Source organism: Lithobates pipiens, unplaced genomic scaffold, assembly GCF_037356315.1.
Source record: "Lithobates pipiens isolate NorthernLeopardFrog02 unplaced genomic scaffold, aLitPip1_a1.2 Scaffold_16, whole genome shotgun sequence".
Taxonomy (NCBI): domain Eukaryota; kingdom Metazoa; phylum Chordata; class Amphibia; order Anura; family Ranidae; genus Lithobates; species Lithobates pipiens.
In genome coordinates this window covers 441,561,439-441,588,718 of record NW_027507748.1, presented here as the reverse complement: position 1 = coordinate 441,588,718, position 27,280 = coordinate 441,561,439, and the positions used below count along the sequence as shown (strand labels likewise).

Sequence of the window (27,280 nt, the reverse complement as noted above, 5' to 3'; positions counted from 1 at the left end):
GTGAAGTCTGTGTTCTTTTCAGAGGTTTAAAATGTAACTTGGTTCAATTAAACTATTTTTTTATCAACATTATGTTATTTTACCCTAATCATAATTAGGACAATTCCCCTTGAGACTTTAGAGTGTAATTTCCTTTGAGGTCTGGGATTGAAGTGGGTGGTGCTATGTTGCCTGCCAAAGTGTTGTGGAATGTGTACAGCATTGGTGTGCACAGCCTACTGCATTAGTGTGCACCCCAGAATCCAAACGCACATGTGTGTATATCAACAGAGCAGTGGACGGTGTCAGTAGGTCAGAGATTGGTATCAGTAGGGCAGTGAACAGTGTCAGTAGTTTTTTATATTTTGTTTTTTAAATAATTTTTTTACAATTGTATTTTTTAATAATTGTTTACAATATTATTTTATATTACTTTTTTTTTTAATTAGGAGCTCCATTGGGGGGGGGGGGGCTTTGGTGAAAAATCAAGGGTCTACACAAACCCCTGATGTCTCACTTTTGAGACAGAGAAAGGGACTGAGGACAGAGATTCCCCAGACCTTTTCTCTGCAGCCTCAGCTGCACTGGGCAGTGAACGAATGGGAAATGCTCCACGCTGAGCCACTTCTTGTTCATTCACAAACTGAAGCATACTAAACATAGTTTAGTATGCTTCAGTTAAGACTGAACACAGGAGCAATCAGTACAGATCACTCACTGTGTTCATTCAGAAAAGTAAGGGGCCAGTAAATTAAACATTTACTGCCCCCATTTCCTGCTCTCCATCCTAAAACATCCCTGCAGCAGCTGGCCGTAGAGGAGAAAAGCTGGCAGCACTACAAGGGGGAGACAGGGGGTGCTAGAAAGCAGGGGGAATTGGCACCGTGTGAGGTGATTAGGGTATGTCCAGGCATATGGTGTACAGTAAGTGCAATATAAACCAGTAAAGTAAACACTAATCTTTGTGCTATTAATTGTTCTACTAATTGCACTTACAGAAAGTGAAGACATCTTTTACATGAACAGACTGATGCGGACAAGGGGCCCCACTGTGCACTGTGCTGTTGGTACAAATGTTGTTTAATACAAATGCCATACTTGTAGGTCTTATCTGTTACCCAGGAAGCCTGTCCCAATTACCCCTAGTGTTTATATCCCTATGACCTGGCTTATTTACCAGTTTAAACCTTTTTCTCACAGTATGTCTAAAATTTTACACAACACTTCATGCCTGCTGCATTGGGAGCTGACAATACATTGATGTATTCATAAGCAAACTTTATCCATCAATTCCTGGCTAGTTGACCATCATCAGTATAGTTTATAGAAACTATGGCTTCTTTGGATTAGGGCTGGTGGACCACCAGGTAGATTTATATGGCGTTGGACTTGGCATGGAGAAACCAAAGAGCCCTGCACTGAACCAGTGGAAGGAACAGCCATCATAAAGTGCACATTTGTCAACAGCAAGAAAAGAAAGGAAGTTTCCCTGAGCTTAGTGAATGCGGTGACATTTTACTTTGTAAAGAATACCCAATCACGTGCAAGCAAAGATTTTTTGTTATATTTTTATTTTCCTTTATTTCCCTAAGCTCAGGGAAAATCCCTTTCTTTTCTTACTATTGACATGGATACTAGGGAGTAAAGTGTTTTATGCTGATCGCACAGGTAGCATGGACACCGGAGAGTGGGAAGTGTGTGCTAGTATTCAAATCTCATTGTTGGCAATAGATAGAGCAACATTGTCCCAATGTTGGGAGCAACATTGGGATCATGCACAACTCCTGCTGGATATATCAATATGCGCTTTATGACTACCTGTAATAGGGGTCATGGAAATCTGGTGAGTAGGATGTGTGACAGGTGATGGTGGTGGAAGATATTTCAGTCAAATTTACCTACTGTCCAGCAGGGATTTGAAGATTGTGTACACTATCTGAAAAATTTGATACGTTGTTTGAAGACTTTGATACATTGCTTGAATATTCACTGTTTGCACTACTGAACTTATTTGGTGTTTGGACTTTTTACACACATATTATTATGATAGCATCATGTAGGTGCTCAGTTGAAATCACTTTTGCATGTTTGCACTTTATTATATTATCATGTTGGTGCTCAGTTGAATTTCCTTTAGCATGTTTGCACTTAATTAGGGAAGGAGCGCGATTTAATCAATTTAGTATTGATTTTTACTTATCCAGTTAAATATCTGTGACTTGGTAATGTAACTGTTGGTGCAGAATCAAAGGGTAGTCAGAAATTCCAAAAGGTCTCCTGCTCACTGGAAAGCCAAGACACATTACCTGCAGAATATCATTACAGAAAGTGATCATTTTCAATAACTTTTCCACATAAATATTTGATTTTAGCTGGTAATCCCAGATGAACAATATTTTTAGATTGATCTGAATGGCTGACTTGCATATTCCAATTGAGCTTTACACACAAATAGCAGTGTACAATACCACAAAAATAATGAAAAAGAACAAAAATACAAAAAAGGAAAATGAGCTTTCAGTGTCCACATTATGAATGTCAAACCCTAGGTGGATGAGGTGGCTGCACTACCAGTTCATACAGACTCAACATGGTATATGCATTGTAGGTAAGTAGTCTTCTAATTATATGTTTTTATAAGCTACATTTGCATACATATAGAGTCTTTTCCAATATAATTCATAATATTAGCTTTGCTTGGTCTTCTAAAACAAAGTGTTCCTCCTTCTGTGCATCCAGACAGGACGTCCAGTTTTCGGATTTACTTTGCTGGTCTTCACTGAAGCTGAACCACCTTTTCTTCTAACGGCACTAATATTTATCTCCGGCATTGGTTTGATTTTTTCCCAGAATTCCTCGCTGCTGCATAGCTGCATTAGAAATGTTTATACAAAACAATAAGCATTGTGCAGGAATCCCTACTGTGTATAAAATGATGTAAACGCTGCATTAAAAAGCTTTTCTGTTTCTGCATGTGTATAATGAACTAAGAAGCCTATAAAAAGTGACTATTTAGTAACAACGTATGATTGTTAAGATATTTGAAAATAAATAACATTCATTTGTATTAATTTGGTCAACACTTAGGGGCCTATAGATAACAGTTTTCAGTACCAATGTGACACACATCCACTCTGCTACAACAAAGGTATTTTATGTTATACATAATATAGAAGCGCCATCTAGTGGCTAAAATTCCTTTTTATCCAGACAGATTCTTAAAGCGGAGTTCCAGTCACCTGCGAAAAAAATAAGAGTCAGAAGCTATAAAAAAAACTGTAGCTGCTGGCTTTTAAAAAATAGCCACTCACCTGTCCCACAATCCAGCGGTGTGCTCACCCCAGTCAGTCTCATCCACTGTCTTCGGTCCTCAGTGCCGGCATCTGCACTATGGGCAACTGGCTGTGACAGCTTGTGGGTTCACAGTTATGTGTTGCCCATCATGAATGGTGGATATAGTCTTCTGGGATCTGTCAGTGTCCCAGAAGATTGCAGGGGGGAGGCAGGGAGGAGAACTTCAGTATGTGGCAGTCAGAACAGTAGTGGGAAGCGGGTACCTGTCACAGCCGGGCTCCCACAGTTACAATGCTGGCACCACCGAGTGGAGGGGGAGATGAGCGGGGCTTCGATCCCCCGCATCACTGGACCCTGGGGCAGGTAAGTGTCCGATTATTAAAAGTCAGCAGCTGCAGTATTTGTAGCTGCTGACTTTAATTTTTTTGTTTTTTGGCGGAACTCCGCTTTAAGTAACTCTATTACACCAGAAGGAGCTATTTAAAATAATGCATATATTGGTAAATTTGGGGGAATAAAGGCAAAATATTATAAATCCCATCAATATAGCTGTGTAGAGTTATTACATATGGGAAATAGACTGTTTGCCAGTAACTAGAATTTTAGTAATGTTTTACTTTTACCAGAAAATATAATAGGGTGAAAGTGGCTGTAAACCCTCACATACTGTTTATCCAGTAAAGTGAATAGCCCCAGATGATACACAGAGATGAAACAAATCTCCCTAGATACGTTTTACAGTGCCTTGAAAACGTATTCACACCCCTTGAAATTTTTCCACATTTTGCCATGTAATGCCGCGTACACACGATCAAATTGTCCGGCGCACTTAGTCCGCTGGACCACATTTCACCGGACAATCCGATCGTGTGTGGGCTTCAGCGGACTTTTTCAGTGTAAAGTCCAGCGGACTTAGAAAGTAGTTTTGCAGCCCAATCTTTCCGCTGGACTTGGGTTTCAGCAGACAATACGTTCGTGAGTATGCTAGTCCGGCGGACTAAGAATGACGCATGCTCAGAAGCAAGTACGAAAAGGAAGCTATTGGCTACTGGCTATTGAACTTCCCTTTTCTAGTCCCGTCGTACGTGCTGTACGTCATCGCGCTAGCAATCGCCAGACTTTCCGTGTGTCCGTGTGTGGCCAAGTCCGTTCGGTAGAAAGTCCGCTGGACTATCCGCCGGATTGTTTGCCGGACTAAGTACGCCGGACAGTTCGATCATGTGTATGCGGCATTACAAACAAAAACTTAAATGTATTTTATTGGGATTTTATGTGAGAGACAAATGCCATTTTTTTTTACAAATAAATATGTGAAAATTGTGGTGTGCATTTGTATTCAGGCCCCCTGAGTCAATACTTTGTAGAACCACCTTTCGCTGCAATTACAGCTGCAAGTCTTTTTGGGTATGTCTCTACCAGCTTTGCACATCTAGAGAGTGACATTTTTACCCATTCTTCTTTGTGAAATAGCTCAAGCTCTGTCAGATTGGACAGAGAGCGTTTGTGAAAAATAGGATTTTTTTACTTACCTTTAAAATCCGTTTCTCTGAGTTCATTGACAGACACAGCCTTATTTATTCAGAATGGTAGGGTTATATCATCTCCTCAGGAGTAGGACTAGGCAGAACAAAAAAACGACCCCTGGCTATGCCCATGGGCTGTCCTCCGTCAGTATATAACCCCCTCCCTGCTCTAGGTATTCAGTTTAGTAGCAAGCAGTAATAGAAGTATCAAAAAACTCCATAGAAGGGTGGGGGCTGTGTCTGTCAAAAGTAAAAAATCTTATTTTCCCATTCGTTCATTGACAGACACAGCCTTCTTTATTCAGAACGGTAGGGATGTCCCAAAGCAGTGCTGAACATGAGGGGTGGGACAGCGAAAAATCCCAAGGCTAACACAAAAGCCAACCAGGTAACAGGAACTTCACACAGGACAAGCTGGAACCCAACCTGAACGATACCCCTTCAAGGAGTGATTAGACCCTCTTAGCAGCCTGCAAAAATCTTGTGGCCAAAAAAGGTACCCGCAGATGCCAAGCCATCCGCTTTGTAGAACTTGTGAAAAATGCTCTACAGACGGCTGAAGACAGAAGGCCCAAGATGCACTAGAAGAAGAAGAATGTGCTGTACCAGGGAAAGCAGGAACCCGATTCCTGACAGAAGAGTCAGCCCGGAGTCATCATCTCAAGGGCCCAAGCAGATTTCAGATAGTATAGATGCCTACTGAAATCAGTCAAGGTCTGTATAGAAACTACATTGCCCCAGTAGCCGAGGAGTGGCAGATGAAGATTGTCCAGGCAGCCAGGACTGGAAACCCCCACACATGCAACCACGTCCGATCCGGGGCAAACACCTTGCGAATACCCGAGGAGTGGTGGCCAGACTATGCGCTGATCATGCACCACACCTACAGCAAAACGAAGGAAGTGCTGGAGTCGGGCACATAACGGAATGCGTAAACAAGCATTTGTGATGTTGATAGAAACCAGAAGGTCCTCATTAGGGATGAGCTTCGTGTTCGAGGCGAACCCATGTTCGACTCGAACATTGTCTGTTTGCCTGTTCGGCGAATTTCGAACATTATGGGCCGTTTGCGCCACATTCGAATGGCGCGTTGCGGCCCATAATTCATTGCAGCATCACAGTGCATTCCTGGCTGATGATTGGCCAAGTATGCACTATGACCCGTATGCTTGGATAATCACAGCGCCGTCTGTAGCCAGGGTGGCTTTGGCCAATTATGACTCAGGGGGTTTAGTACACGCCCCACACTATATAAGGCCACCTGCGTGTTGATAGAGAGAGAGATAGGCAGTTTCATTTCATTTCATTTGAGTTAGATAGAGCAGTCAGGAGGCGAGTCAGTTAGCTACAGCAAGTGTATTGTGTATATATATGCATCCTAGGTGTTGTATATATTTATATATACATATATATTTATATAAACACTGTATTCAGTTTAGCTAGATTCTTTCCTGTGTACGGTGTCCTTTGTACAGTGTGCACTTAAAGCTACCCCAATTGCTGGTGTTCTTCTGATCCTATACCACAGGCAGGCAGCTGCAGTAATTAAAGTTGGTGTACTGTGTACCCTGCACAGTGTGCACTTAAAGCTACCCCAATTGCTGGTGTTCTTCTGATCCTATACCACAGGCAGCTGCAGTAATTACAGTTGGTGTACTGTGTACTCTGCAAGCTTTTATCTTGTGTGACAGAGAGCTTGTCAGAAGTTATCATGCTGATAACAGGAACGGAGCAGCAGAAAGATACAGCACTTAGAGCTTTGGAGAGAGATAAGTAAACACTACAAATATATGTGCCCAGGTCGGATTTCATGAATGGGGTTTACAACCACTCTTATATAAGCAGTGGGGACTTCCCCTAAATAAGCCTGGAAACTTCATGTAATATTCAGATGCATTTGTATAGCATGCCTAGATTCACAATAGAGATGTATAATCGATAACGTTATTCATGGGGAACAAACAGCAAGCACAATACAATGCTAGTGCAACAAGCACACATATTAGTGCATTCAATCAGTGTTCATGTACTCGGTTTTAAAATAAGGTGTGTTTTTGGGTACCTTTCAGGAAAACTTTAGAGAGTAAACTCAATATGTGGCTGATCACTAGAACATGATCTTTAAAAAGGACTATACCTAATACACAACAGCGGAGTATTGCTTACCTTCTGGTATGTCTTGCATGTCTCTGACAGCTGCTTAATGTCTTGTGTATCAAGAAAGGATAAGATACGAATCTTAAGGCTATCAGGTATCCGAACAATGAAATCAAATTGCCCTCTGCACAAATTCAATACATATTCCATTGTGGCTTTGCCAAAGATCTTTTCTAATGGCTCTAGATGTTTGAGAAAGCAAAGTGGTTAATAATTTATTGTGAAACGGAGCAATGTTTTATAGTCTGAGACACAGGAAAATAATTCCATGAGATTCTGGAGGAAAGTTTCAATAGATTGAAAAATGCCTTCAGTAAACTATACCTAGCTAACGTACTGTAATTAAGTGAAAAAAATGCTAAGCTCTGTTTATATCTAAAATGATCATATAATTAATATTGTACTTTTAGTGAACTGACAACCTTCCTTGTAAATAACGTACCTTTGTTGGTGCCCCTTGGTTATGACAGACTATGTAAAAGTTCATTGCTTCTTATCAAGATCTCATATTTAAGTGAATATGTGCCCTTTCATACAAGCTCAATTCCACATTTCAGTGAAAGGTTTCAATGCGTTTGCTGTTATTTAAGTTGTATTTTTAATCTGTATGTATGTTTATGCTGGAAGAAGTAGTCAGAAGTACTCATCAATGTGTGCACTGTATATTGGTCTTGTATCTTGAACACATGTATTACTTTAAAAGAATTCGACAAAAATCAACTGCATTACATGTAGAATACATTTGCTAGATATTGTATCCAACCAGATAGAGGTTTATAAAGGCAGATGGTGGTATTTAATAAACAGAATTAGTCACCAGCTGAGCCTATACAAGAACAAGAATATTCAGACTAAAATGAGTTTAATTGTGCAAGCTTCTCTAATAAAGGTTTAAAGTGCATCGTTATTTAGCTTTACCTCTTCTGCCTGGGCCTGACTCTGAAAGTTATTGGTAATTGGCTGATGTAATGATCTGTGTCCTATCAGCTGCAGTAGGGTACAGGGGAGACATCTGAGGTATAATAGAAAAAGCAGGCAGGTAAAAGTGGTGAGGAGTAGGGGAAGGGTAGGGAGAGGAGCTGGGTAGGGTCAAGACCATTGTCATCTTCTGCCTCCAAACGCTCCACACAAATTATGTAAGGCTATTCTAGTACGCCATCAGCTGTGATTGGGGGGATTTGCTTGTGCCAATGATGAGAAATTACAGTTCTGACCACAATAATGAAATGATGCAAGACATATTTTTTGGCTCAGCTATTAGAGCTGGGTACCATTGAAAGTAAAGGTGACAGAAAAAGTATAGGGGATTGTCACTCAGTTCAGTTTATAAGGATATATGATATGGATATGGGTAGGATAGAGCTTGGGTATTGTAAGGACTCCCTACCATATGTTAGAAATTGTGCCTATGAGTGAAGCACCTCCACTTTTCTGTAGGGTAGGAGATGAAATTAGTGATCAATGTAGGGCAGCGATATCATTGGGTAAGGATTTTAATATTTTCTCCTGTGCTTTGTGGGTAAGAGATTACTTATGTGCAAGAAAAATGATTTTTCTAAATCTTTCCAGATGATTATGTTGCGTTCCCTTTACCAGTGTTTTTTTTTTTTTACTTTGGCATTTGTGGATGTTTATTAAGCAGGATCAAATTATACAGATATCAGACGACATGAGGTGGGTGGGTACCTTGGAAAAAGAGTTCTTCTAATGGAGTTTACGTTTTGTGGCGGACCTAGGTGGTAATAAAGAAATAAATGTGTGCATCTGACAGTATTCAAACTGTGAAAGAAAGTCAGTTGGATGTGCCTTTTATTAGGTGGGCAGGGAAGGCAAGTGGCTGTTTATCAATATTGTGGTGAGTCTAGGGTGGTCCATGTTGTTCCATGATAAGAATTGGTGTCTACCGAGGGTTGGGAAGTAAAGCAGGGTTGTCAAATAGTGGGGTCATAGGACTGGGCCAAGAGGAGATGTCACAATGCGTTAGCAGATTTTCCCATGTTGGCAGATGTTAAGAAGAGGGTAAGTGGACAGGGCATTTCTGCAGTTTTGATTCACTCAGATTAAAGCAAATAAGGGCTTTCTCAATGGACACCCAATGATTCACTTTTTCATTATGGAACCTGTCTACCAATCTGGTATGGAGGCTCTATGGTTTAGGATGATATCTGGAGATCCTACACCCCCTTTTTGGTTTTGGTAGGGTAAGAGTACAGTGGAATAGTTTGCAGAGTTTATACCAAAGCTCCAACCCCAGTTTTTGGTAGAATTGAGAACCAAGGGCATATTGATGATCGCAAACAATGACAATCTGATTATCAAAGCCTCATCAGCTCAGTGCCTACTACACACAGACTGTACTGCATCTCCTCGGATTGCTAATAAAATACCAGAAATTCTCCATTTGCATACAATGTCTAAAGCTTCTAATGGTATTACGTCAAAGGGGGGGCACACCTGAAGCAGATCTCATGGTGTCACATCACAGTGAAAGTTTTCAACCTTCATAGTCTGAATAAGTGATAGTTAACAGATGCAGCCAATGTTCTGGTAACCCCATGGACATAGTACTCTATAGACATGTGCGCCGTCAATAAATTTGTTTTGTTTTGTCCTGTTTCGTATTAGCCGTTAATTCTTATTTCGTAATTCGTGTCGGAAATTCTATTTGAATTCGTATGGTTTGTTAACTTTTCATAACAATTATGAACGTTCGTTATGATGATATTTAAAAAGCAAAAAATACCTTTCTCAATATGGCAGTCGGCGACTCATGCTCATTATGATGGGCTCCCACCATCCCTGTGCTGTGCTGACTTCCTCCTGGGGCTGTACCCCTGCTGTGCTCATTATGAGGGGCTCACACTACCCCTGTGCTGTGCTGACTTCCTAGGTTTGTACCCCTGATGTGCTCATTATGAGGGGCTCCCACCATCCCTGTGCTGTGCTGACTTCCTGGGTTTTTAACTTCATCATAAACGAATAATCGTAATTATTATGACAATAATAAAACGATAATGACCATTCTTATTTTGTCCGAATTCTGAATCTCTTATCGACTACCCGTACCAGTCTCCCACTCCTATATTAAAAAAGGTAATTTCCCCAACCCTCACTCAGCAGCAATAGAAAACCTCAACAAAACACCAGTCATGTTTCCGTTGTAATGGAATTTGGATCCGAAATTCGTCAACGGAATTTCGTATCTCGTATACAATTCGGAAGCATAGAAATTCGTATTTCTGATGCTTCCGAATGTACAAATTTTTGGAAATTCGTACGAATATTCAATTTGTACGAAACAAACCGCACATGTCTAGTATTCTATGATCTATGTGTTTTCCTTACTAAGGCTTGACTGCCCAAGAGAAGTCTGGTACTTACATATAGTTCAGAATCAGTTCATCTAGTTGTGAATTTTCCATGATTTCTTCCCAGTGGGCAAAACCTTCTGTTTCTAGGACCAGTATTCCTTCCTTGACTCTGGATTTAGTAGCACAGTTACAGTGATCTATCGAAAGTGGTAATCTCTACCATACTCTGGGATCATTAGCTCTTATCTCTCTGGGTGTGTCTCTGCACCTGGAAGGCCTTTTTCAGATGGTGTGAAGCTTTTCATTTTCCTTAAGTCTGGCATGGATCAGCTTGATGAAGACCATCAAGACCCAGGCATTGACTGTGCTAATTTCATTTCAAAGATTGGCTTCTAATTCCTTGGTTCACACCTTTGTCCAAGGTATCATTGACATTGTTCCACTTGTCAAAGCTTTCTTGTCCCCATGGGACCATGGCCTTGTGCATTCTGCACTTCACGGCCCTACTTTTAAATCACTGCATGAAGTCTCTTCTGTGACCTCATCCCAGATAGTTGGTATCCTCATTGCCATCATTACTAAGAGCATACTGGAACTGGCGACTTTGTTTTGTAAATATTTGCCAAAGGGAGAGTCTTCCTTCTACCTTAATGATAACAAGGTGATAGGCAGACATCTATTTTCCAAATGTGCAAGGAACCTACCTGGTCCTCTGTCTGCATTCACCAGGTTCTGTCCTGTGCACAGTACAACATTGGCTGGTGCCAGCTTTAGACGCAAGTTCCTTGATTCTGTAGAAGGTTTTCCTTTGAAAGTGCTGTTTTTTTTTTACTGCTTTACAACTGCCTAGAAGCAGCATCATATATTCAGAGGTTAAAGACTATGTCCCCAATGAACTACGGATAAAATTACGATGTATAAATTATTGTTTTTTGCTTTGATGTATCCTCTAGGACGTTGGGACCACTCAGTGTTCTACACCGGATGCTCTTCAGTATGCAAATGTTATTATAATCCCCATTATGTATTTATATAGTGGTTAACGCCATATTATTATTTTTGTTTCTTTAATTCAAGTACTCAGTCTGCTGGGCATTGTAGTCCCACATTACTCTCTCTATAAATTGAGGCTCTAGTTTCTTATTGGGCATCAGTTTGAAAAAGGGGCACATGCTCCAAAACGAATTACAGCCCTAACAATGTGATGCCACTTCCACTACTGTGCTTCTGGAAGCCAAGCCGCCATCTTCTCTGTGACAGGTCCCACAGCTGGTGGTTAGCTTGGATTATTGAGAACACAGCCAAGCCACTGACACTGAGCACACAGAGGGGTTTTACTTGATGATGAGCCTGTTGTCTCTACAAATATTGTGAGTATTTTTAACTCTTTCTCCACGCAATAAAATCAATACTGCACTTAGAGGCACTTTCTCTATTTGTTTTCTGTCATTCAGTAGTGCTGGCAGCAACAAAAAAAAGTGCACCAAGGCCAAAAACTAAATTCCCATGGGTAGGAATGTGTTAAGACCCAGTTCCCCTGCTGCTTGCACTGTTCTTCCCGGAGCGGAATGCTGTAGTTCTGGTGTCCACCAGCAGGTGTTTCCCAGCAGCCAGCAGATCTCATTATTCAGTTTCCACCTGAGCCTGACTGGTGGGAGAGTATTTAGTTCCTACTGTACATTTCCCTCTCACTCCAGTGTTTTGCTTTGCTGCCAGATACTAATAACTGTTTATCCTGTTCCTGCTTTTGATTGTGCACTTTGCCTTGTACCTATACCCGACTGTTGCTGACTGTAGGCGGGGTAGTAATGTTTGGGACAGGAGAATAAGGTTGATACGTGACAAAGTGTTGTGTGTGGAGGAGAAGCAAGAGTATTGCCTGACTTGGGGGTTAAGATGCCTCCAGGTGTCCGTTAGGTTAAATTAGTAAGAAGTCTGGAGAACCTCGTAGCTGAAGGAACCTCTATCGTTAAGTCTGAGGGCCTAAGTCTATCCATACTGGGATTAAGTGTTTCATTAAAGTCCCCCAACCATATCGCTTGGACCGCTGGGTACCTACACATAAACGTAAATCCCTCTACTATGATTGTAGTGAAAAAAGGAGGCGGGACGTAGGAGGCCAAGATCAAAAATGGTTCTCCATATAGTTTAACATGCAAAAAAATGTAACGCCCCTGTATATCTGATACAACATTGCAAACCTCAAATTGCAGTGCTTTGGATACCAAGATCAAGACTCCCTGGGCATGTGACGTATGGGTGGAGTGAAAGGTCCATCCAATCCAGGGCCTACAGAGTGCCAGCTGTAGCTGCCCCTCCACGTGTGTCTCAACCAGCACCACAATATCTGCCCCCTGTTTTTTAAGAAAGTGAAGGACTGCCGATCTCTTAACCCTATCATGGAGGCCCCTCACGTTACAAGTTAAAAGCTTTATATTGGCCATAGTCCAGGCATCCTCATATACAATACAGGAGTTTCCACATATCGCACTACTAAAACATACATATATAAGGCAGTGTTCAACATGGATATCTCACCCGCATAGACTGGTAGGTTATTAAAGATAACAGACGTAATAATTTCCCATGCCATTCGTATATGCCTACACATAACATAATATTGCCAAACCAACAAATACAAACACCCACCCCCACCCCCGCCCTGCGCTCTCCCAAACTGCCACGGGCATCAACCCAAAACAACTTGCTTCCATTCAACAGGTGGTAGTAAGGGCTGGAAACAGTTTTCGGTATAGGCAACACAGTCTCTTGCAATGCACATGTCAAGGAAAAAAAAAAAAGATGAGAGTGATAGAGCATGACTGATGTAAAGGGCACCAACGGGGCACCAACGCGCTTACCAGCAACAAACCATCTAGCTAGGTTCCATATCCAGCCCCCTGGGTGCAGTCCTGCGTATTGATGGAAGATCGAGCGAAGTCACGCTGCACTTTGCACTATTCTGGTATTTCTGCAGCAAAATCGGAGCCTCTGAAAAGGAGAGTGAAGGAGCCTTCGTGTGTTTAAGTGGTGGTACACCAAAAATAATAGAAAAATAAAAAAGAAGAGGGGGAAAAAGAGAAAAACATAGGTAACTGGACACTAATGAGTCTAGAGTAAGAGTGTCTTCTGTGAAACAAGAGCACGGTTCAGGAGGGAGTCATATCCCCACGGGATAAATTGCCCAGAGGGGCCGCTTATAAGAAGAATATTTAAGGATCCGCGGTCATGTCACAGAACCGTTGCAACAGTGCGGTACTCACATAAGGTGGCGGTTGACAAGTGACCCCATTTCTCACTCATTTAGTGGAAACTGATCTCAGGAGAGTGAGCGTGCCATTCATCGCTGTGCATCTCTCTGAGCCTCTCGACGTTCCAGTCAGGTAAGTACTTCCTCGGGGTCCTCAAAGAAAACGACGCGGCCATCCACCTCCACCCGCAATTTGGCTGGAAACAACATGGAGTATTTCAGATGTTTGACCCTCAGCCTGCGCTTTGCTTCCATGAAGCTCTGCCTCCGGCGTAGGACATCTGCGGAGAAATCAGGAAAGATAGCCACCTTCCCATTGCCATGGGGGATGTTCCCCTTCTCCCTGGCCAGGCAGAGGGCCACATCCCGATCCTTATAATTTAAGAACTTTGTAATAAATGTACATGGGGGAGCTCCCTGCGGGGGAGCTCTGGCCGGTATACGGTGAGCCCGCTCCACTGCCAGTGTGGCAGAAAACGCCTCCCTGCCATAAGTAGCAATAAGTAGCTGTTCCAAATAGGTGGTCGGGTCCTTACCCTCTGCACCCTCAGGAAGACCTATGAAACGAAGGTTGCATCTGCGCAACCTATTTTCCATATCTTCTTGTTTCATTATTAGCTGGTCTATTTGGCGCTGCATCCGGTTAGATCCCGTCTGCAGGGGCGGGATGGCATCCTCCACCAGGCCCAGCCGGGTCTCCGTCGTCGTGACTCTGTCGCGAAGCTTCTGAAAGTCCTGGCGGATTAATGAAATATCAACTTTGACTTCCTCGATCTGCGCCGTCAGCGATGTCCAGCAAAAGGTAATGGCTTCTAGGAGTGTAGCAGTGTCTCCCCTCACCGAGGGCGGGCTGGCACACGAGGCGCCGCCATCTTCCCTCGCGGTCTCCCCATCCATTCTGCGGAATTGAGACAGTTTAGCTGCGGCTGCCTTCTGAGCTTTAGACTGGGACATAGCATGATAAAACTGTGAGTGTTCCCCAAGTCCGCTGCCAGTGCCCAAGGTATTGTATTTGCGTAGGATAAGCTTGCCAGGATCAATGGACGGAACTCCTACCCAATGCGACCTACTTCATGCTGGTCCAGACCACGCCCCCAACCGTATTTACACAATTATTTTTCCCAGAAGGGGCGATCAAACTTGATACTCTTTGTAAGGCAATAGTTCAAACTTTCTCTCAATACTTCAGCTGGCACTAATCATTACTGTAAAATAAAGTGTTACTCGAGAAGTAAGTGCCCAGGCATGCCTTGACAATGTGAATCGTGCAAGGTGTTAGACCATTTGGATACAATAGACAGTAAACAAGAAGACTCTCATAGTTGTATAAACAATATGTGTCTGCACTTGTAAGTTATGAGCATATTCATTACAGTGCAGGGGTTGAAATACTTTGGAAGTAGCCTGAATCACTGATGTTGTAATGTCCTGCTTTCATTGCTGCACTATGGCAACTGATACATTACAGTTCTGTGGCTAATGTAATATACCAGGCTACATCATTTACGTGTCAAAAAATGCATTGAGAGTCTATCATGTTTGGCAATTAAATCATTATTATAATAGCTCAAACCTTGACAGTGTGGTTTGTAAGCAATATGTGTTAACATTTTCCAAATAACAGAATGACGTTTTAAATTCTGGCATAAAGAGCCAGTATTAAGGACATTTCTAAAAGTGAAGAAATTATGTTTTTTTAGCTAGGTTTAAGATAATTTTGCTATGGGTTCTATGGGGAAAGGGGAGTGGGTGGGGAATCTTTTCTTATACAATTCTGTTTATTTGTAGGGCTAATAGGCAAGCTATTAGCAAACAAAAGGCATGGGAAGCAGAGCACTGCCATGGAAGATATAAAAATGCCAACATTCAATATAAAAACAAAAAATAAAAAACGATATCTCTCCCTACACACAGCTCTCCCCACCAGTCCAAACACACACTGGCAATATGGCTTCCTTGAACCAGCCCTTTATAGAAAGGGGCTGAGTTATCCATTCTTTCAAATTATCTGCTCTTGTCACTCAGCTGACCAGGGGAAAGGCTATGCATTGCATTATAGGCTTTTGTTTATTTCTGGTGTTGAATCTTAAAAGATTTTGGCCAAGCGTTTGCAAACGTTGTGAATCCTGGAGATTCACAATGAACCCGTAATAGCAGTGAACCCAAACCTCATCCATAGTCCTGACTTTCCTTGATTTCATGGCTAGTCCTGCTCACTGCTATTCTGCTTTCCAGTAGAGTGTAGTTATTGGCCACCACAGCTGTCTCAGTGGACAGGGAAATGGCAGTTGTCAGGGCTTATCCAATCCAGAATCCAGACAGTAATAAAGTGAAATTAATAGGAACGGGGATAAAATTAGGCTTTCTGGCTAAAGGTAATATTAGCACACATCTTGTCGTGTCTGCCCTTAGGCAGGATTTTTGAAGTTTGGATTAAAGCACAGCAATATTTTAAGATATTAAAATAGAAATTAAAACATTTGTGTATAGCTATAAAAAACAAAAAACAAAGTGTTTGTAATTTTTTTTTTATAAGTGAGCACATTCCCTCTGTTCTCAGCTGCATAAGAGCTGGGGGAGGAAAATAATCATCACACTGATATTCACAATGAGCCCAGTGAAGAGCTGTGCGGGGGGGGAAGGGTTTCTGGACAAGTCTGATCATTGGAGGAGAGCACGTCGATCTTCCAGCACAGCTAGAGACCTGACCATGATGTGCTTAGTGTGGTCAGTTTTTCATAGGAAAGCAGAGGGACTGACAGGAACACTAGGGATTTCACACAAAAGGAAGAAATACAAAGACAAACAGGATACTTTCATACAAACACATAGTACAGCAGGCACAAATCAAGAATACAACATGTTGGGTTTACATACTCTTTAAAAATCTGCACTTTCTAGTCTTTTTACTTTCAAAACTTGGTGTCAGGCAATACGCAAGTGCTTAAGACTAAAAGGGACTTTCCATGTAATGGTATATGGAAATGAAACTTCCGCTTTCCAGATTCAGCCCCTATCCCCCTCCGGTGTCACATTTGGCACCTTTCAAATGTCCCTGAACATTCAAGTGTCCTTATTTTAAATATCAGCAGCTACAGTATTTGTAGCTGCTGACTTTAAATTTTTATTTTTCAGCCGGAACTCCGCTTTAAATTAATTGTAAAGTCTGTTTTTTTTATAGTTAACAATAACAAACATGTTGTATTTACTTGCCCTGTGTAATGATTTTACACAGAGCAGCCCCAATCCTCATCTTCTCTGGTCCCTCTTCAGTGCTCCTGGCCCCATCCCTTCGGTTGAGTGCCCCCACGGCAAGCAGCTAGCTATGGGCGCACCCGAGCTGAGCCACAGCTTCCTGTGTCCATTCAGACTTTGAGCAGCTGCCCGGCCCGAACCTGCCCCCTCCTTTCTCTCCTCATTTGCTGACTGGCTGATTGATTAACAGCAGTGGGAGCCAATTGCGTTACATGGCTGTCTCAGCCAATAAGGAGGGGAGTTCCCGGCAGCCGTGACACTCCTGCAATAATCGCTGGACCTAGAGGGACCTCAGGTTAGTATTATGCTGCGTACACACGATCGGATTATCCGGCGGACTTGGTCCAGTGGACTCAATCCGTCCGCATGTGGGCTCAGGCGGACTTTGTTCCCAAAAGTCCGGCGGACTTAGAAAGAAGTCTTGACTCAAAATTGTCTGCCAGACTCGCAAGTCCGGTGGACAATCTGCCCGTTTGTGTGCTAGTCTGCCGGACTTTTGAAATGAACGGACTTGCCCACACACCAAGTAAAGTCTGTTCATTTTGAACGTGGCTCCAGGTAGATGGGACTAGCGCAGGAAGTCAATGTTGCCGCCTCCATTGGCGAGATTGACACCTTGCGTTCCCCGTTGCCTTGTATGGATTTAAAGGGGAACCCCTACGCCGAAAAAAAAGGGCGTGGGGGTCTCCCCAAAGTCCATAGCAGACCCTTATCCGAGCACGTAGCCCGGCCGATCAGGAAAGGGGGTGAGGATGAGCACCCCTGTGGCCCCCCACCCCAAAGCACCTTGTCCCCATGTTGATGAGGACAAGGGCCTCTTCCCGACAACCCTGGCCGTTGGTTGTCGGGGTTTGCGGGCGAGGGGGCTTATCAGAATCCGGGAGCCCCCTTTAATAAGGGGGCCCCCGGATCCCGGCTCCCCACCCTATGTGAATGAGTATGGGGTACGATGTATCCCTACTCATTCACCCTGGGGAAAAAAGTGTTAATAAAAAAACACAACACAGGCTTTTAAAATACTTTATTAGACACCTCCGGGGGTCTTCTTCCTTCTTCTGGGGTCTTCTCGCTGGACTCCTCCGCTATCTTCTGCTCTTTTACTAGCTCTTTTACTAGCGGAGGAGCCGGCTTTCTCTTTCGTCGCTGCCGTCGTCCGGGAGTCTTCTTCCGACTTCTGGGGTCTTGTCCCGCTCTTCGGTTCTTCTTGCCAGGCCTCCGCTTTCTTCTTCCAGCTCTTTTACTAGCGTTGGCCCAGTCTTGTTGCTGTCGCCGCCGCTTTCTGCTTCTTCTTCTTCCTGCTTCTCCTTCTTGCTTCTTCTTCCGATGTTGACATGACGCTATCTGGCCGTAATGGCAGAGACGCGTTGTGCGGCGACTTATATATGGATAAGGGGTGGGGCTACCGGATGATGTCACGTGGTGACCCCACCCCTTATGATGTCACAGTTCTGGGGGATGCTGGGCCTGTGACTTCATAATGGGTGGGGTCACCATGTGACCTCACCCGGTGACCCCGCCCCTTATGCCTATATAAGTTGCCGCACAACGCGTCCCTGCCATTAGGCCAGAGAAAGCATCGTGTCAACCTCGGAAGAAGTGAAGAAGGAAGAAGCAAGAAGAAGAAGAAGAAGAAGAAGAAGAAGCAGCAGCAGCAGCAGAAGGCGGCAGCAACAGCGACAAGACCGGGCCAACGCTAGTAAAAGAGCTGGAAGAAGAAAGCGGAGGCCCGGCAAGAAGAACCGAAGAGCAGGACAAAAACCCCGAAGCCAGAAGAAGACCCCCGGACGGCTCCGGCGACGAAGGAGAAAGCCGGGCTCCTCCGCTAGTAAAAGAGCAGAAGATAGCGGAGGAGTCCAGCGAGAAGACCCCCGAAGACGGAAGAAAACCCCCGGAGTTGTCTAATAAAGTATTTTAAAAACCTGTGTTGTGTTTTTTTGTTAACACTTTTTTCCCCCAGGTGAATGGGTAGGGGTACATCATACCCCATACTCATTCACATAGGGTGGGGGTCTGGCATCTTATTAAAGGGGGCTCCTGGATTCTGAAAAGCCCCCCGCCGACAGACCCTGACAACCAATGGCCAGGGTTGTCGGGAAGAGGCCCTTGTCCTCATCAACATAGGGACAAGGTGCTTTGGGGTGGGGGGGGGCCAGGCGTGTGTGGGCCGGTCCGCTCGTTCAGAAAGTCCGGCGGACCTCCGCTGGATAGTCTGATCGTGTGTACTCGGCATTAGGGGGGCTAAGAGGGGTTGCTGCACACAGAAGGCTTTTTAACTTAATGCATAGAATGTATTAAGATAAAAAACCTTCTGACTTTACAACCCCTTTAAAGCATTTGTTATTCCAACACTTCATATTCCTGATATGTGGCTGCTGTACCATGTACCTGTATGAGAAAGTATCCTGCTCTCTTTATATTGCAACATTTGTGTGAAATCCCTGGTGTTTCTGCTAGTCCACTTGCTTTCCCATTAAAAACTGACCACACCAAGCAGGAGAACACACTGCTTGCTGGGAAGCTCTGTGTACTGTTGATTCTCCTCCTCCTCCCAGCTCCTATGCAGCTGAGAACAGAGGGAATGTGATCACTTGTAAAAAAGTATTTATAATTATTTTTTATATCTATACAAAAATGTTTTGCCTTTCATTTTTATTTTAAACTGAATAGATTGTTTTACAAGGTGATCGTTTACAATCACTTTAACCACTAGAGATCTATTGACGTCGTCCCGTGCGCGAGCGTCCTGCGCACCCCCTGAGGGCCGCGTGCGGCGTGCTCTGTGATCGGCGAGTCTATGAGACTCGCCTGATCACGAATCCGAGCAGGGGGTCGATCCCGACCCCTTATCACGTGATCAACTGTCAGCCAATGACAGCTGATCATGTGATACAACGGAGCCGGTAATCGGCTATTATTCCTCCTCGCGCTGACAGCGCAAGGAGAGAAAAAAAAAGCCAAGGAGATCACGGCCAACTTATCAGTGCCCACCTGCCCCCTGCCAGTATCAGCCAGTTATTAATAAAAGTGTCACCCAGCAGTGCCACCCATCAGTGCCATACATCAGTGCCCACAGTGCCATACATCAGTACCCACAGTGCCACCTATGAGTGCCCACAGTGCCACCTATCAGTGCCCACAATCTGCCTCAACAACAGTGCTGCACCTCAGTGCCACATATCCGTGCCCATCAGTGTCATCAACCAGTGCCCATCAGTGCCCATCAGTGACGCCCAGCAGTGCCACCTATCAGAGCCACCTATCAGTGCCACCTATCAGTGCCCATCAGTCCCATATATCAGTGGTACCTATCAGTGCCCCTTAGTGCCACCCATCCACACATCAGTCCCGATCATGGCAAACTTATCAGTGCCCACCTGCCCCCTGCCAGTATCAGCCAGTTATTAATAAAAGTGCCACCCAGCAGTGACACCCATCAGTGCCCACAGTGCCATACATCAGTGCCCACAGTGCCATACATCAGTACCCACAGTGCCACCTATGAGTGCCCACAGTGCCACCTATCAGTGCCCACAATCTGCCTCAACAACAGTGCTGCACCTCAGTGCCACATATCCGTGCCCATCAGTGTCAACTACCAGTGCCCATCAGTGACGCCCATCAGTGCCCAGCAGTGCCACCTATCAGTGCCCATCAGTCCCATCTATCAGTGGTACCTATCAGTGCCCCTTAGTGCCACGCATCCGTGCCACCCATCCGTGCCACCCATCAGTGCCACCTATCAGTGCCATCTTATCTGTGCCCATCTTTGCCCATCAGTGCCGCCTTATCTTTGCCCATCAGTACTGCCTTATCTGTGCCTATCGGTGCCACCTTATCTGTGCCTATTAGTGTCGCCTTAACTGTGCCTATCAGTGCCCACCAGTGCAGCCTATCAGTGCCCACCAATGCCGCCTATCAGTGCCCACCAGTGCCGCCTCATCAGCGCATTTCAATGAAGGAGAAAAATGACCTGTTTGCAAAATGTTATAACAAACTATTAAACATGATTTATTTTTATTTTTTTATTTTGCATCTTTTTTTGTTTGTTTAGCAAAAAATAAAACTCCCAGCTGTAATTAAATACCACCAAAAGAAAGCTCTATTTGTGGGAAAAAAATGATAAAAATTTCATTTGGGTACAGTGTTGTATGACCACGCAATTGTCATTCAAAGTGCATCAGTGCTGAAAGCTGAAAATTGGTCTGGGTAGGAAGGGGGTTTAAGTGCCCAGTAAGCAAGTGGTTAATATTGGAACATACTACAAGTCAATCTAATCTTGTCATGTACATTAGACTGCAATTTGACTCTTAAAGATGTTTATTTTCCAACATACTGTACATGCAGACATATATAGACATGCTGCCAAAAGATAATTTTTAATAGAAAAGTAACTGTAATAATATAAATATATATATGGGACTGTGCACTTTGTATTAGGGCACCTTTCTCCCTTCCAGTTAATGATATATTCAGTATAGTAGCCGTAGATAGGTTCTACATGTTAGCCATTTTATCAAAAGATCTTTATTTTGCCAATATAAATATAGACTTGATTTCTCTTATTTTCTCAGCATGCATGTTTATGTTTATGTAGCTCCATTGTTATTTTGATTGATAAAACCCCAAGAAAATATGACTTTAATGTCTACTGTATATGCAGTGACCTAGGCTAGCACATAAACAGGATGTTTATTGTCTGGTTCTATTACAAGTCCAGATATTGGACCATAGGAAACAGCCTCTATGAATACCATTAATCATAGAACAAATTAAGATTATACATTTCTGGTCACTGTAAAACTGCTACATTCATTTAGCCTTGTCCTTCTATGGCTTACTGTGCATTGTGGTCATTTCTAGGAATTCACTGTGTGTTTTCTTTATTTCCCAAGGCAGCATTTTTCTGTGCTCAGTCCGTGCTGAAATCTTCCAGGATCTTAAAATAATCTAGGAAAAATCAGAACAATTAAATAACAATTAAGAATTTACGTTTGTAGAAGTGAGAAGAGGGTACCCAAACACAATACGATGCTCCTTCTTTCAGAATATAAAATTACATCTCTTGGCAATACAGTTACTGAGCTATTTGCACTAATACCTAAGGACTTCCTTGTAATAATCTATGCACAACCAACTGGTACTCAGCTATAGTTTATGCCCTGTTTAAAATCAGCAGTTCACTATTTCCTCAGGTATCAGGAAGCCGTGGACAATTATGCCCCGTACACACGAGCAGATTTTCCGTCTGAAAAAACTTGGATGGTATTTCCGACGGAATTCCGCTCAAGCTTGCCTTGCATACACACGGTCACACGAAACTTCTCTGAACTTTTGACCATCAAGAACGTGGTGACGTACAACAGAGCCATGAAGATGAAGTTCAATGCTTCCTAGCATGCATAAAAAAAAATTCCAAGCATGCGTAGGAATTTTGCGCGTCGGAATTTGTACAGACGATTGGAATTTCTGGTCGGAACTTTTTCCGACCGAAAAATAGAGAACCTGCTCTTTAATCTTTTGCTGGCTGGAATTCTGCCAGCAAAAGTCAGATGGAGCATACACAAGGTCGGAATTTCTGACCAAAAGCTCACATCCGACTTTTGCTGGCAGAATTTCTGATTGTGTATATGGGGCTTTAGTCCTTAATTGGTCACCATCTGTGGAAATCTTTGACATATGTAGCATAAACCTATTTTTATGACATTCCGTCATCGGTGAACGCTGACAAGTTGGATTTCGAGGTTTTGGACGAGCCTAAAGACCATCTTTGGCCACGACCACACAGTCCTAAGGTGTATCCCCGTGACCAGGATTCCGTCATCATACCTAAAGAGAGCAATCTATGTGCATTTGACTCACTGCCATATGGTATGTGTGTCCACCATTGCTGGTAAGAGTACCTCATTGAGTGTTTTAAGTATCGATGTTCTCCGTGTCAAAAGTATTGGAATTCCCGCGCAGTCACCTATTCTGAGACATTATTGCCGATTTCCATCTGGATTTAAATCTTCCAGGCAGACTCTCACCTACCAGTTTTACACTGGACTCTAATTTGTACACTGTACACTATTGTTTATTTAAGTAGTTTTACTCATTATTGCACATGGTTATCAGATGCCTTAGCGCTATACATTTTTTGTTTATATACAGTATGTAGCATAAACCAGCCCAAAAGGGACAAGTATGCCTCTGTGTTCAGAATAAAATCCACTTACAGACCATTATGGCCCAGATATATAGAAATATATGTGATTCATGTATTATGTGATTATTTTACATGCTTACAGCCATGTCTTGGTTGTCCAATATTTTAGAATGACGATGTTGTCTCTTTAAAGAGGAAGTAAACCCTTCCAAACAACTTGGACCTACAGGTAAGCCTAGATTAAGGCTTACCTGTAGGTCCAAGCAATATCTCCTAAACCTATATGGTTTAGGAGATATTTGCCCGAAAATGGGCACCGCTGTCTACGGCGCATGCGCCGTAGACAGCGGCGCGCAGGCGCACTAAATGCGGCAAATCCATGAATGGATTTGCCTAATTTGTCGACTCCCGTGCGCATGCGCGGGAGTGACGTCATCGCGGCTTCGCCGAGTGGCAGCGGCGGAGCTGCGAGACGCGACTCCCGTGCGCATGCGCGGGAGTGACATCATCGCGGCTTCGCCGCTGTGATTCGTCGGAGCTGCGAGACGCCACCAGCAACATGGATGCGGCGGACTACAGGGATCAGCGGCGACTTCGCTGGCTCCTGTGTCAGGTAAGTGACACATAATGAGCTACTATGCGATGCATAGTAGTCCATTATGCTTTACCTTTGCAGGGAAAAAAAGAGGAAGTAAACCCATCAGGGTTTACTTCCTCTTTAACTGCTTGCTGCCCGCTCACTGTCAAATGACAGCGGGGTGGTGCAGCTCTTGTTCTGGGATGCCGTCATATGATGGCGGGCCAGAGAGGCCGCTCTCGCACGCCCATGGGGGCACGCAGTGCGGCGATTGCAGCCGGGCCATGTTGCTAGGACACGTTGTGACCCCGATCCGCATCTGCGGCCCTATAACCATGTGATCAGCTGTGTCCAATCACAGCCAGTCACATGTAACACAGAGATGCTGGTAATCGGCTCTCCTCGCCTCACACTGACAGAGTGTGAGGAGAGGAGAGCTGATCAGATCTCCTCACAGGGGGACATCTAGGGATGTAATCAGGGCACTGATCATCAGTGCCCTGATTACAACAAACAAATAAAGTGTAACAATACATTGTGCACCAATGCCAGCATACAGTACCCACCCATGGCAGCAATCAGTGCCCACCACTGCCCACAAGTGCCACAAATTAGTGCCTATTAGCCATGCCAGTCAGTGCTGGCAATCAGTGCTGCCCATCAATGCCCATCACTGCTGTCCATCAATGCCCATCAGTGTTGCCCATCAGTGCCACCCATCAATGCCCATCAGTGCCCATCTGTACCACCTATCCATGCCGCCTATCCGTGCCCACCAGTGCCGCCTATCAGTGCCCATAAGTGCTGCATATTAGTGCCTCCTCATCAGTGCCCATAAGTGCCACCTCATCAATGCCCACCAGTTCAGCCTATCAGTGTCCATCGGTGCCGCTTCATCAGTGCACATCATTGAAGGTGAAAAATGACTTTGTTACAAAATTTTCTGACAGAAAAAAGTAAAAAAAAAATTCCCAATATTTTTGGTCTTTTTTTGTAAAAAATAAAAAACCCAGCAGTGATTAAATACCACCAAAAGAAAGCTCTATTTGTGTAAAGAAAATGATAAAAATTTGTTTGGGTACAGTGTAGCATGACCGCACAATTGTCATTCAAAGTGCAACAGCGCTGAAAGCTGAAAAATGACTTGAGCAGGAAGGGGGTGTTAGTGCCTGGTAGGTTAATCTATTTTTAAACATAATTTTATGGTGCTTAGAGGGTATTTTTTCTATCTTTATATTTTTTGTTCTAATAAAGTTTATTTGGCATATGAATACCATGGTTTGGACCTCCATTCAATTACTTGCACCTTTCCCGTTCCTTTTCCCAATTTTTTTGAACGAATTACCTACGTTTTGGGGGTACACTGTCTACACTAGACAAATTGGTTTCTTTTTTGCTCCTTCTTTCAGAATATACAATTATATCTCTTGGCATCGATGGCTACTATGTTACCATGAATGCAATTGGTATACTGCAGTGTTAGTTATCATTTCAGATTGGCACAGGATTAAATGGTATGGTTGTGTGTTAGGCTGAAATCAGGTTTGCAATGGAAGTTGTTCTTCTGTAAACTGTTGAAGGAGAAATCTTTAAGTGGATTTACAGTAGAGAGAGAGTTTAAGGTAGGTATTACCAGTACATTGGTATTCACTAGTGGTCCAAAGAGAAGGTGGGAGGCAGAGCATTACAGAAAGCTATATCATTCATACAACCACATATTCATAAGGATTCATAAAGGCCATAAGTAAAAATTCATTACTTAAAAGTGTTTTTGTAGGCAAAATATTTGTGTTACATATTTATCTGTTCACTCTGCCCTTTAAAAGTTGATGTCAGAAAGCTGCATTAACATTAGTAATTACAAAAGGCAAATAATCTCTAAAGTTAAGTTTGCGTCATCTACCAAAGGACATACGTAGTATAAAACAAATATCTAGTCCTGTCTTAATAAGAACTAGTTTAGACTGTCCTGTACAAGAATATTTGTTGACTTTGCCTGTAAATGACTCTTCAGCTGACCTCACAAACTGTCTTCTACCTCCTGAGTGTACGTTGTGGTCAGCTACCAACCTTTAGATGACCCTCTACTGCCTGAGTAAAATGAATGAGTCAGACAGCAAGTATGGCTAAAGTTAAATATTTTATCATTAAGCCTGCACAGATATAATACATTGAATAAATCAAACATTTTACTTGTGTTATAGCTACAGAATATCTCATTGCCATTATAGGCAGCACTTTGCACCATTTAATTGCATGTTGCAGGTTAATTCAATACTGAGTTTGGCTAATACATATTATAAAATTAAGTAAAGCCCTTACCTCTTTTTTCGTTATGACAAAATGATGGAAATCTTTGCTAGGAGCAGGAGCCTGGCACTGAATTTCATACAAGGTTTCTTGTAGAAGAGATGCCATAGGAATAAATGTGTTATCTGCTGCAAATCTTTGTGGTTTATATAGGCTTGTGCACAATGTGTACTGAGATCTAGTACTTCAGACTGTTCTCTTCACGTGGTCTGGCAAATTGAAGTTGACTTGGGTGCGTTGTCTTCTTGGGTTCTGCCTGCTGAATACAAGTGCTAATCTTTTATTCACTAAGCAAAGCTTACTTTGTTTACAGAGAAACCTGCTCAGTTCCTGGCAAGGGGACAATAAATGGATATCCAGACCTTTATGAAAACCTAAAGACATATTAAACTTTATAATGTAACAGCTTTTAGCTTTATTGTAAATGGAGCATGATCCTTTGTCAAAAAGAACATGAATTTGCATAATGACTTACTAACACATAAGATCAGTCTAGTTTCATGACAGGTGTATTTGTACATGCTTTTACATGATCCCTATACACAAATGAAATTAGAATGATTCTTTATTTAACACATTTATATAGTGCAAATATGTTTTTCCCTAGCACTTTACAAAGAACTTCTGACCATTTACTTTAGTCCCTGCCCACAAAGGAGTTCACAGTTCAGGGTCAATACCAAAGTTATATAAAGGTAGGATCTTGCTAAAGGCAGGGCTCAAGTCCTGCGGGAACGCATGGGAACAGAGTTCCTGTACTTTTTCCACAACAGGAACTCCGTTCCCATTAGCAGCCGCGTCCTGCAAGAATTTGAAGCATGAGAGCTGTGTGGCAGGTGCTACACCAGCAGCCGCTGGCACAGCTCGCAATAGTAAGTGCCGCACACCAGGGGTGGACTGACCATTCAGGCATTTCCAGTAGGGGGCCCCATGACAGCTTCCTTTTCATCTACCTGTCAATCACAGCTAGCTGACGGGTAGACCATGTCCCTGCTGAGATTGTATTTAGTCAGACCTCTTGTGATGCGCTCCTCCCAGCTGGCCCCTCCTGATTTTCTGTCTCCTCACCCCTGTGCTTATTTCTCTCGACTGATGTCTTCAGCCGAGATGAATTATGACATTGGAAACAAGGAGCTGCTGGCAATTAAGGAAGCATTTTCTGAGTGGAGGCATCTGCTGGAAGGAGCTAAGCACCCTGTAACCGTTCTCACAGATCATAAAAAATTAGAATTTATTAGGTCTGCTAAAAGGTTGTCATCTAGACAAGCACGTTGGACCCTTTTCTTTTCCAGGTTTAATTTTGTTATTTCATACCGCCCTTGGTCAAAGAATGGTAAGGCTGATGCCCTATCACGGATGTTGTCTGGGCCTCTCCAGGAAAGCACCTCTGAATGTAGAATCCTGCCTCAAAAGAACTTTCTAGGGGCCATGAGTTCAAAGACATTTCTTAATCTTCTCAAGGAGGGGTATGAGAATGAC

At 43.2% G+C, this 27,280-nt stretch overlaps 1 protein-coding gene across 1 annotated transcript; it reads right to left on the bottom strand.

Annotated features, from left to right (window-relative positions):
* Positions 1 to 10: 10 nt before the first annotated feature.
* LOC143983239 (F-box only protein 36-like) lies at positions 11 to 26,045 on the bottom strand. The gene is made up of 4 exons (XM_077482695.1): positions 25,814 to 26,045; positions 21,608 to 21,716; positions 6,963 to 7,135; positions 11 to 2,849 (listed from the first exon to the last, which is right to left on the bottom strand). The coding sequence occupies exons 1-4, from the start codon at positions 25,907 to 25,909 to the stop codon at positions 2,685 to 2,687; spliced, it is 543 nt and encodes a 180-aa protein (XP_077338821.1). The 5' UTR covers positions 25,910 to 26,045; the 3' UTR covers positions 11 to 2,684.
* Between the last annotated feature and the right edge of the window lie 1,235 nt (positions 26,046 to 27,280).

Bases quoted from the DNA above. Each gene is read 5' to 3' on its own strand.
- LOC143983239 (XM_077482695.1), bottom strand. From the start codon at position 25,909: ATGGCATCTCTTCTACAAGAAACCTTGTATGAAATTCAGTGCCAGGCT. The intron at 21,717-25,813 runs GTAAGGGCTTTA...GATTTTTCCTAG, and splicing joins TTGTCATAACGAAAAAAGAG to ATTATTTTAAGATCCTGGAA. The intron at 2,850-6,962 runs GTAAGCAATACT...TTTCTAATGCAG, and splicing joins CATGCAAGACATACCAGAAG to CTATGCAGCAGCGAGGAATT.